The following is a 12,954-nucleotide window of genomic DNA, read 5'->3' as shown; positions in this document are numbered from 1 at the left end:
AAAGAATTTTACTGCAGGCACTACTACCAATAGTATCGTACAGGATTAGTGTAGCGACTGCATCATGTGACTAAGGGCATGTACCAGTCGGCGGCATATTTCAACAAAGGGTCATGGTGTCCTCCTAGTGTTCCCTATGAGGCCATTGGGAAGCCTATTGTCCTGTCTGGATGGTCACTGCTTGCATACCATCTGGGTGAGCTCTTGTCTTGGTGGTCACTCTATGATACCACTAAGGGTGTGGTAAACTTTACTGTGGGGTTTACTACGCTAGATAATCCTCATAGATGGTAAAGTCTCAAGTGCAATGTCTTAGCAGTAGTTTACCTTCTAATAGGTTTAGGCTGATTGGAGACGTTCGTAGGCTCACAGGTATATAAAGTTCTAAGGTGAGGTTTGATTTCTCAGTGAAATTGACGTACTGGTGGGTGATCCCTGGGTAACTGGGTTGGTTACTTATAATAAAGGGGTGATCCCGGTACCCTTATCAGCTTACTGTCCTAGTAGTCACTACTATTACTACTGGGGGATTTACAACTATGGTGGGCTAGTATGGTAATCGCGGCCTGTAGTGGGCTTTGAGTGAGACCATATTAGTAGTCTTAGTATTGCAGTACCTCTAAGCTAACCATCATGGAAGGACTTCTAGATGTCTGCTCTATTATATCTGCCGTACGTAGGTGGTTGCTCACTTCTGACGGGTGCTAGTGGGTAGTATAACTGTGTCAGAAACCCTGCTACACTACGATCCATCCTTGTGTGGGTATAAACTTGGGTCATCTTCCCAGTGTGGTATATAGGGGTAGGGGGATGTACGTCCGGACTTCTTAAATAATTAGAGTAGATGCTTGGTTAGCTGTCGCTTAACGGTAGAAGTGCATTTCTGCAACTTTAAGTTGTAGTGCTTTCTCCATGTAGCTCTAGTGAACCGGCTATGCTGATGTCTCCTAAAACATAAAAAAAAAAAAAAATATTATAAATGTGTAATTTACAACCTTTTTTGAATAACTTTGCTTAATCCCAAAACTTTTTTAAAAAAAATACTTGATTTCCAGAATAATATCAATATACTGTATCATAAAACTCTTCAAAAAGAAAATAAAAAACATTTAGTATTATCCACAGGTCGAAAAGTGAAAAATCAGGCACCAATCATTACCTGATTGGCATTTTCGCCAAATAGTGTCACCAATCAGGCAGTTTGCTAACTTTTGATCCAGTGATCGGAAAAGAATGAAATATAGCTCATTGGAATTGTCTCAACATGACAAATCTAATGGTAGTAAAATCGCATTTCTAGGATTAATACATGATGATAAATTAAGTAAAATATAAAAATAAAAATGTATCATTTATATTTTATTTAATTTTTTATTAACTATTAATCCTAGAAATGCGATTTTACTACCATTAGATTCGTCTTGTCGAAACGATTCCAATGAGCTATATTTCATTCTTTTCTGATCACTGGATCAAAAGTTAGCAAACTGCCTGATTGGTGACAGTATTTGGCGAAAATGTCAATCAGTCACCAATCGGTCACCAATCAGATATTTGATTGGTGACTGATTGGTGACTGATTGATGCCTGATTTTTCACTTTTCGACCTGTGATCATAAAATTACAATAAATATAATTAAAATTAAAATATACAAACTGAAATGAAATATAAAATACTAAAGATGTTAGCCGTAACTGTAATATTAAGACACAGTGTTGTATGTAATAGGTTGCAACCTATCTACATTAAAAAGCAAAAGTTGTAATGCTGTAATTAGGTTGTAATGCCATAATTAGGTCGTAATACTGTAATTAGGTCTTAATGCCGTAACTAATCCGTAATGCCGTAATTCCGAAATTACGTATGTAATTTCGGCCAGAATTATGCACTTAATTTTAGCAGAAATTAACAAATATCCTAAAAAGGAAAGTGTTGTTGCACAAAATTCCAGTGTCGTTCCCACTAAAATCAATTTTTGTGGAACGGCTATCGCCAAAAAAGGAATGATCTGCATTCCCGTTTTGGCTGAATTATGATTTTCGGCTGAAATTACATGTTTAAGTGAAATTACGTTAATTTCGGCCGGAATTATATTTCGGATTTCGGATTTCGGATTTTAGGAAATATGTGACCGTGTAATTTCAATTTTAAGGGGTAAATAATATCAATAATAATAATAATAATATTTTTTTTTTGTAAAAAAGTTTATATGTAAATTATGCATAAAATCATCTAATTATTAAAGATATTATACTAATTTAATATAAATTTTTTGAAAAAAACTTAATATTTCCTACCTTCCACCCCCGACCACCCATCCCTAGAGCATAGCGGACATGCTCATATCACCTTGCCGATCATTTACTGATCACTAATTCCGGATTTTAAAAACTTATTGCAAAATCACAAATATTTTTCAAATAATGTGGCAAAAAAATAATGGAATCTAAGTAAAAACACTAAATTATTATATGATTTTAATTATATAATTATTAGCACAATTTTTAATAATATTATAAATATATTATTTGTTTATGATAATTCACTAATTATTGCCGATCATCAGACAAAAATTAAAGTGCGAAGATGAATATGCGAGTGCGAAACTTAAGAATTTGCACAAATATTCTTTATATTATGTAGAATCTATAAAAAAAATAATGCAGTGATCTGATTCATAATGCAGGTTTTTTATTAGTAACATAATTAGTGAATAATTTCGTAAAATGAATAAATATATGCCAAATAATAATAAAAGCTAAAAAGTTTCTAATGAAATTTAATACACAATAAATTAAAACTAAATTTAAGTTATTTGTGAAATTTAAGCATATATTATTATGTAAATTTTTTTAGCAACGGTATTTATATTATGTGATAATTGAATAAATGATCGGCAAATGATCGACAACAGTATTGTGATAAAATAGGGATGTCCGCTATGCTCATCCCTAGGGATTTTGGTTCATTATATAATTTTTTTCTTTACACAAACGCGTATACAAAATACAAAAAAAAATGCGATGCGTCTTATGTACCCCCTAAAAATTAAAATTACACGACATATAAACTATTGTAATTTACTTTTATAATTCATTACTTTTATTTTAAATTTTTATGCCATTAAAAATTACGACATTACAGCCTAATTATAGCATTACGACCTAATTACAGCATTACGACCCAATTATAGCATTACGGCCTAATTACAGTATTACGAAAAGTGTCATAACTGTAATGCTGTATGCTGTAATATTACGGCATCAGCCAATCAATTACGGCTAACATCTTTAGGTGTATATGAATCATTTTAATTATGATCAAAAAAATCATAATGCATTAGGACCCCGAATATCTAATATAAAGGTCATAATGGACTTTTGACCAAAAACACCCCTTTTTGCTAAAACTCAAAAAATCGTTTTTTGTAAATATCACAGCATCCAGTGATTCAATTTTAATGAACTTTTTTTATTTTGTAGCCCCCATTTAGCTCTACAATTTAAAAAAAGTTCATCAAAATTGGCCTACTAGATGCTGAGATATTTACAAAAAATGATTTTTTAAACTCCTGAAAAATGGGCCAATCTGCTGAAAATGTGACTTATGACCTGTTTTGGAGATATCTGGAGTCCTAATGCATTTACAAAACAATTGCGAAATTTTAAACTAAGTGAAATTAGCTGCTGATGTTGCTTATTGTAGGACCCTGGACATCATATATATAACTCACATTTGAGTTTTAGCAAATTCAATCAAAATTAGGTTAAACTCATAATTTTAGAAAGAGCAAATTGATTGAAAATTAATTAATAGTCATAATTATGAGTTTTAGCAAATTGTATTGATTTTACAAAGTCATATTTTATATTTGAGCAAATTGGTACTTTTTTTTAAATTTAACTTATCCTTTGTTTTTAACTTTATAAATAATATTTTTAAAAATATTAGTTTCAGATCCGGGTCATATTTTGGCCAAAATTAAGTATAATTCCGGCCAAAATTAAGCATAATGCGGGCCAAAAACCATCCGTTTAGTTTCGCAACATTTTATTTTTTAATAATTATTTATTTAATTTATTATTTTTATTAATTATTATTTTATCTATAATCTATATATTTTAATTATAAAAATTGGCAGTTTAATTTATATTAATCATTTATTTTTTTATTGATAATAAAAAAAAGATTATTAACTCATATTTTGAGTTTTAGCAAATTAGTATAGATTTGAAATGTGATAATTTGATTTTTAGCAAATTAAGTCTATTTTAGCAGGAGCAAAAAGTACTTAAATTTGTGTAGATCAGTTATGAGTTATATATATGATGTCCGGGGTCCTCTTATTGTGTTCTAAAAATTTTCATTTCTTTAGCCATGAAATTGGATGTAAAGATCATTTATAGAAAATGTGGGAAAAATATATCCAAATTTCATGTGTTGGTCTCTATACATGTAATGCAGTACACGAATACCAAGGTATCTCCCAGCGAATTTTTGATGATGTTTCAACAATTCGATATATTTGTTATAATTGTTATAAATCTTATGGTAGGCATTTAAACTGTCGATCTGGTTCTGGCAAATGAAAAACAACTTGTGAATAACATAAATTGCATAAAGAAGATACATCCAAAAGTTTAAAATTATTAGCTCAGTGGCTTACATATGTAGCAGATACTGAAACAGAAGAAAAAAAGAAATAATTCTCGCTTCTATGTTAGTTTCAGCTTTAAAATTTTTATATACTCCATCTGAAACACTTTTAAAGTATGAATATTATAATCCTAAAGATAATACACATTATTTAAATCTTAATGAATTTAATAATACAAATAATATTGATGATTCAATTAAATCTTTAATTGAAATTTTACCTAAATTGCCCAGTTACTTTTTTTAAAATTATTATTAAATATAAATCATATAACAGATATTATACAACTAAAATTAGACTGGACGGATGATAGATGGAAAGAAATTGGGAAAAAATTGGAAAATGAAGTATGGAATTCGCGTAAAATAGTTACAGATGAAAAATCAGTTACAGCAGATTGCAAAATTGTAAGACCACCCTATGATTTTCAATTTGAAAATTTGATATTTTAAATATTTCAAGAATTAGTAAAAAAGCAAGTTTAAATACCTATTTTGGCAATAACTTTAACTCCTTAAAATTAATAAAGATTTTAAAGTAATTTATTTTCTATTTTTATTTAAAGAGTTGAATAAACAGGTTTTTAATTTGATTTTTTACTTATTTTTTAAAAATTCAAAATATCAAATTTTCAAATTAAAAAATCATAGGGTGGTCTTACAATTTTACAATCAGCTATAATTGAAATCAAAAATTAATTCGTCAAATCGATTCTTAAGATTCGATTTTTGATTAAATTGATTCCAATCCTTAAACACAAACATAATTCTTCTGATAATCAGAAACTTCTTAATTAAACTTCATATTCCTGCACTTTTAATGCAATTTATTCTTAATTTCTTTACTAGGTGAAATAACAAAATCCTCACTTGTTATGATGATTCTCCTTTTTATCAGATTTGTATTAGTATCAATCAAGGAGAAATTATCTCACCTCTTCTCTAGATAATTTATTTGAACTCTTACTTATAGTAAGACCCAAATAATACTGATACAACTTATATTTGAGATTCTAATAGTGATTTTATTAAGATTTATTCGTACATTACAAAGAGAAGTAAAAATAAAATAAATATCTAACTAAAAACAAATAGTCGCACAAATTTATACATATAGAAAAGAAACTAAACTATAAAACCTAAATTTGTATATCTCAACTTTAAACCTACAAAAGCAAAGTTTTGGATCAACTACCCAAGTCCAATCCATCCTACCCTACAATCCAGTAAGCCAAGACACTAAATCAGACGAAAACTGTTTGACTCTTCAGAAAATCTGAGAGGTTGTTAAGCCAATTCATACCTCGAATTATAGCAGAATGCGTCCAAAAAATACCAAGTAAGGACCATTCAAAAGCCTGAAGCGGAGAAGGAGACTCGTTGGTCAGGGAAGAGGTCACCGGAGAGGTGTCGTAGTGAAAATTAGTAAAATCAGAACTTCTGGTCATGCGAAAAAGGCAGGCGTAATATCCAACGCCTTATCTTTAAGAAATTTCATCTTACATCTAGGACGCCAAAGTTAGTGGTAAATCTCATGATGTAATTTGAGAAAATTCCTTGAAATAATATTGCAGGCGGAACGCACAGGTCGAAATTAGTTAAATAGGGTATCAATAGGTTATCAATAGGTTATCAATCGGCTATTAATAGGCTACCCTATTGGTAGCCTATTGAACTTGCGCCATAATCCATCACCAATCGGGCAGGCTGATTGTTAGCCAATTAATAACTTATTGATAACCTATTAGTATCCTATTGGTATTTTTATCAAATTGGTTATCAATAAGGTATTAATAGGTTATCAATAGGTTATCAATCAGCCTGCCCGATTGGTGACGGATTATGGCGCAAGTTCAATAGGCTACCAATAGGGTAGCCTATTGATAGCCGATTGATAACCTATTGATAACCTATTGATACTCTAATTAACTAATTTCGACCTGTGATACGCCAAGGTAGTCTGGAGCTGGAAATAATTAAAGAAGAAAGATCACGTGAAATGAAGCCTTAGAGGAACCAAAGTCCAGTAAAAGAAGAGGATTCAGAGTATTGTTGAAGAGATGAGAAACCAACAGAGAAAAGAGCTTTTAGTTGAAAAAGGAGAGAATCTAAGTTCTGACGGGCTTTAGGAGAAAATGAAGCCTTTCGAGCAAGACAATTTAAAAATTGATCCATTAGTTCCAGAAGAATACGTTGACAAGATATAAGAGGAGAACTATTCTCAACCAGACTGGAGTCGGCATCCGGAGAGTATGTAAAAAAGTGTTCAAGGGTTTCCATAAAGATACCGCAATTTGGACACAAAGAATCATCCGCATATAAGTCCGGGTAATGATGTCGCAAACGAAACATTAAGGGAACAACTTACATTTGAGTTTGCATAAAGTTTATATTAAAATTTTTCAAAAGTTGCATATTATAGGGGTATTTTAAAATTTCGTTATCCTTGATTTTAATAAAATTTATATCATTAGATTCATCTTGATGAGAGGATTCCTAACTAAAGATGTTAGCCGTAATTGATTAGCTGATGCCGTAATATTACAGCATACAGCATTACAGTTACAACACTTTTCGTAATACTGTAATTAGACTGTAATGCTGTAATTGGGTCGTAATGCTGTAATTAGATCGTAATACTATAATTAGGCTGGTAATGTCGTAATTTTTAATGCCATAAAAATTTAAAATAAAAGTAATGAATTATAAAAGTAAATTACAATAGTTTATGTCGTGTAATTTTAATTTTTAGGGGTACATAAGACGCGTCACGTTTTTTTGTATTTTGTATACGTGTTCGTGTAAAGAAAAAAATTATATAATGAACTAAAATCCCTTCACCATAATTATATGTTTTATTAGTAAACATTTGTACTGACGTAATTGTTTTTGATTATGCTGTAATATTTTGACATTGACTTTTTAATTCTACTGAGAAGTATACTCTTACCTATGATCACATTACTCAAACTTTTACTGTTGGCTGAATATGTGTCTCCTAGGGGCGTGCCAGAAATTAGCTGATTTCTCTCAATTAGTAGCCTTAACAGTTAACCCCCATCCCTACCTGATTGAAATCTGATTGGCTAAAAAAATTATTACTATTAAATATTATTATCTTGGCTTCTAGTGATTCAATTTGAACAAACTTTTTTTTGTTTTATAAAGCTAGATTTGTAGAACTAAATGAGAGCTATAAATTAAAAAAAAGTTTATTAAAATTGGATCACTAGAAGTCAAGATAATTGCATTATAATAATTATTATTATGTAAATACAAATGTCTTTGCTTTTAGTAATTCAATTTGAACAAACTTTTTTTTGTTTTGTAAAGCTAGATTTGTAGAGCTAAATGAGAGCTATAAATTAAAAAAAAGTTTATTAAAATTGGATCACTAGAAGTCAAGATAATCGCATTATAATAATTATATAAAAATAATTAAATTAATTATATTTATATTTAGATATATAAATGTCACGTGATATATATAGACCTGATCTGAAGCTTGACTCCCCCCACCCCCTTTCAAATCAGCTGATTTCTGGCATGCCTCCTACTCAAATAAAGAAAGGTTTTGCCATCATGTCTTATTGGTATCCCACCCTAATGATTTCTTATTTTTTAATCCCTGTCCTAAATACTCCTGTAATGTTTTTGAATACACTATTATGTCAGAAATCAGACAGCGCTGTATTAGCAAACATTGTTTTCTTCAAGTTTCACTCTCTATAAATACAGTTGCCTATCCTACTAAAAATACTAAAGTGTTTACAGCTGAACTTCCTATTTCTTTGTTAGAGCTTCAAGTTAGGGTCAGATAATTGACTTGATCTGACCTAAGGCAAGTCATGAATTTGGTAACCTGATTCAAATATCACAGGTCACCTGACCTGACCCGTTAACCCAATATAAACATTTCAGAGTTTTTTATATATCAAATTATAAGAAAAAATGCTGAACATTTTTTTTTTACAATTATTTTATTGAAAAGTACGTTTCAGCACTTTTTATTATGCCAAAATGTATTTTTTTTGTTTCTTTTAATAAAAAAATGTCAGGTTCAACATTTTTTAATTAAAGAAACATTTTTTTTTTTCTTTTATAAAAAATGTCAGATTTGTCATTTTTTAATTAAAGAAACGTTTTTTTTGTTTTTCTTTTAATAAAAAATGTCAGGTTCAACATTTTTTAATTAAAGAAATAATTTTTTTTTGTTTCTTTTAATAAAAAACGTCAGGTTCAACATTTTTTAATTAAAGAAATATTTTTTTTGTTTCTTTTAATAAAAAACGTCAGGTTCAACATTTTTTAATTAAAGAAATAATTTTTTTTGTTTCTTTTAATAGAAAATGTCAGGTTCAACATTTTTTAATTAAAGAAATACAGTCAACTCCCTCTATAGTCACTTTCGTTATAGTCACATTCTACTATATAGTCACACCAGTTGAATGTTCAAAACACTTTATTATTAAAATCTATCCTATATAGTCACAATCTATCTATAGTCACTATCACACCTATCCTCAAAAATCTTATATTAAAAAGAACTGTTTATAATCACAGTTATATAAAGAATATATTAAATAACTTGGCATCTAATAATCGTACAAAGATGTATCATAGCTTGTTAGAATCGTCTCACTGAGACGAATCGAATGGTGGTAGTTTTATCCTTTTCCGATCACTGGCTGACGAGTTATTCAACAAAATGTTAAACATTGGCATTATAATATTTCTTGATTTACGTTTACTGCGCCATTTAACATTTTGCTAGATTTCTCGGTACCTAGTAATTGTAAAAAGACGATTTATAGCTCGTTGGAATCGCCTCATCGAGACGAATCGAATGGTGGTAAGCTCATCTCTCTGTGATCAATATTGACGGAGTTATAACTTAAAAACCATTTAATATTTTTTAATTTCGGAAATTGATCTAGTGATTGGATTTCGATGTATCTTATACCATTAGATTCGTCTCATCAAGACGAATTTAATGGCAGTAAGATCGTCTTTCTAGGATCAATATTGACAGAGTTATTACACAAAAACCATTAATATTTTTTTAATTTCGGAAATTAATCTAGTGATTGGATTTTGACGTATTTTATACCATTAGAACCGTCTTATCAAGACGAATCGAATGGCGGTAAGATCATCTCTCTACGATTAATATTGGCGATGTTACGATACAATAAAGTTTTAAGTATAATTCTGGCTAAAATTATGTTAATTTTTGGCCGGAATTATGATATACAAATATAAGAAATTTTTTATATAGTCACATCTCTTTATAATCACCAAATATGGACTGTCCCAAATGTGTGACTATAAAGAGAGTTGACTGTAATTTTTTTTGTTTCTTTTAATAAAAAACGTCAGGTTCAACATTTTTTAATTAAAGAAATTTTTAATAAAAAATGTCAGGTTTGACATTTTTTAATTAAAGAAATTTTTAATAAAAAATGTTAGGTTTGACATTTTTTAATTAAAAAAATGATTTTTTTGTTTTTTTTGTTTCTTTTAATGAAAAACGTTGAACCTGACATTTCTTAATTAAAGAAATGATTTTTTTTATTTTTTTTAATAAAAAACGTCAGGTTTGACATTTTTTAATAAAAAAACATTTTTTTATTTCTTTAATCAAACCTGCCATTTTTAATAAAAAAAGACATTTTTGTAATTATTTTTAATGAAAAAACATCAGATTCAGGGCAGTTTAGCATTTTTTATATATATAAAATGCTGAAACATCTTATTTTCGACCACAATATTGCCAGGCAACTCGGGTCAGATCGTATACTCCAATTGCGACCGACCCAACCCAAGAACAGGTCATTAAATCTGCTACTTGACCTGAATTTTTTGGGTTAAACCGTCAGGTTACCTGATCTGTCAGGTCAAATTCAGAGCTCTATTTTTTGTTCTCCTTCCTAGGATATGTTACTTTATTGGTTAAAACTCATTTTAACCTTTTAAAACCTCTTTTGAATACTACTTCTTAACCTTTAAAAATTAATGCTGACTTGGTTAGGGTAGTAACATTTATTACGTAATATTTTAGGGGGTGGGAGGGTATTTAAAGGTCATATAACATATAAGTGTAACGTAAGATTTTTCATATTACATGGGGGTGGAGGAGTATGGGCTTATAGTAAATGGATATTACGTAATAAATGTCACTGCCCTTACGATCCTTCTAACATCCACTTTTGTTTTATACATTGATGAATCTTTTATTAATAATTCAGCAGAAATTTCTTTTTCTATGGCTTCTACTTGGATGGCCCTTGATAATGATGGTCTTATTCTTGAATCATCCTCTAATTGCCCTCCATCAACTTATCCCTTAGCCTTGCATGCTGAATTATCTGTCTTGTTATCAGCAATTAAAGCTTTTTTACCTAACTTTTCTATCTCAATTGCCACAAATTGTATTTCTTTGATTACCCTTTGGCATTGATTTATTAATAATTCCTTCTTACCTAAACTGTTGAAATAATAAAATTATTTTCTTTGACTCATTATTTGAGATCTTTTGTGCTCTTCTAATCTTTCTATTACTTTAATTAAAGTACTTGCTTATAGTGATGATCTTTCTAATAATTGAGTTGATGTATTCACTAAATCTGCATATTCTTTTCTACAACTGTCTATTATTCCTATAGCTTTACTACGCGCTTTCTGCATTCTGGCTTTTAACTTTTTTCTAATAAATAAAAATATTTGTCATTTTTTTAGAAATATTTACAATGTCAATCTTTTAGCTCACTTTCATATTTTATTACTTTAGAACCTCCTAATTTATTTGATTGAGCTGGAATCTGCTTTTGGCTCTTGCAAATGAAAGATTTTATCTTTTACAAAAATGGCTGTACTGGATTTTGAGTTTTTTGTATTAAAATTTTTTTGGATATGTTGCCTATTTTGACTACTTTATAAAAATTTTTTCCTATGTGCATAGCAGGATAGATTTTTTTAATATACACTACTAGTAAGGATGGCGCCGAAATTGCTTTTCCAAATCTGCAGTATTGCGGATTTAAGAATTGAATTGCGCATATGAGTCCGCATATCCGCAATGAATCCGCATATCCGCAATAAATCCGCAAATCCGCAATAAATCCGCAAGTCTGTAATGAATCCGCAAATCAATACTGTATCGCAAATCCGCAATGAATCCGCAAGTTCGCAATGAATCCGCAAATCAATACTGTATCGCAAATCCGCAATGAATCCGTAAATCAATACTGTATCGCAAATCCGCAATGTTAAATAAAATAATATCAAGTAAAAAACCATCAATTCAAAATAAAGAATTCGTCATCCCGACATATTAAAAATTGTTAAAATTAGAAGTGTTATTTTTATAATTTTTTTTTTGTCAAAGTTATTATACTGAATTAAACATACTATTTATTCATCACAATCAACTTCGTCTGATGATGATATCATGCTATACCAAGACTTCTTTGATTCAATTTTATACACTTTTTACTCGTAATATTTCTGGACAATTTTGTCCACTTTTTTTCTATCATTTTTGGACATCCATCGCTTCTGGACAATTTTGTCCACTTTTTTTCTATCATTTTTGGACATCCATCGCTTCTGGACAATTTTGTCCACTTTTTTTCTATCATTTTTTGGACATCCATCGCTTCTGGACAATTTTGTCCACTTTTTTTTCTATCATTTTTGGACATCCATCGCTTCTTGACAATTTTGTCCACTTTTTTTCTATCATTTTTGAACATCCATCGCTTCTGTCCACTTTTTTCTATCATTTTTGGACATCCATCGCTTCTGGACAATTCTGTCCACTTTTTTCTATCATTTTTGGACATCCATCGCTTCTGGACAATTTTGTCCACTTTTTTTCTATCATTTTTGGACATCCATCGCTTCTGGACAATTTTGTCCACTTTTTTTCTTGTATCATTTCTGGTCACCTTATTCCTCGTATTGTTTCTGGACAATTTTGTTCAATTTTTCTCTTTGTCCAGTTAAATTTACAAATTTTCACATTATTGAAATTTAAACTTCACAATTTACAATTAGGCGTGATCTTAATCAATCAACATCTTGTACTACTAAATCAAACTTTAAAACGATATTGATGACAAACTCTTTTAATTTCAAGTTTTACTCTTTATAACGTCATGTCAAGCGGTCCTTCTAAGGTAAGCAAAGGTCGACCACCATCAGATGTATGGTGTAATCATATGATACAAGGTAACATGCAGTCGAGAGGACACTATTCAGCGACGTGTAGTTACTGTCGACAATACTGGAGACAA

At 29.9% G+C, this 12,954-nt stretch overlaps 2 protein-coding genes across 2 annotated transcripts; one reads left to right on the top strand and one right to left on the bottom strand.

Annotated features, from left to right (window-relative positions):
* Window positions 1-4,718: 4,718 nt before the first annotated feature.
* OCT59_000654 (uncharacterized protein) lies at window positions 4,719-5,110 on the top strand (the record flags this gene model as incomplete). Its single annotated transcript, XM_066138992.1, has 2 exons — window positions 4,719-4,890; window positions 4,956-5,110. The coding sequence occupies 2 exons, from the start codon at window positions 4,719-4,721 to the stop codon at window positions 5,108-5,110; spliced, it is 327 nt and encodes a 108-aa protein (XP_065988434.1).
* A 1,554-nt stretch (window positions 5,111-6,664) lies between these two features.
* Window positions 6,665-7,009, bottom strand: OCT59_000653 (uncharacterized protein; the record flags this gene model as incomplete). Its single annotated transcript, XM_066138990.1, has 1 exon — window positions 6,665-7,009. One exon carries the CDS (start codon window positions 7,007-7,009, stop codon window positions 6,665-6,667), a length of 345 nt encoding a protein of 114 aa, XP_065988433.1.
* Window positions 7,010-12,954: the final 5,945 nt, after the last annotated feature.

The sequence above is a fragment of the Rhizophagus irregularis genome, chromosome 1, assembly GCF_026210795.1.
Source record: "Rhizophagus irregularis chromosome 1, complete sequence".
NCBI classification, from domain to species: domain Eukaryota; kingdom Fungi; phylum Glomeromycota; class Glomeromycetes; order Glomerales; family Glomeraceae; genus Rhizophagus; species Rhizophagus irregularis.
The sequence above is the reverse complement of the archived record's forward strand: the minus strand, read 5'-3'. Positions and strand labels throughout refer to the sequence as shown.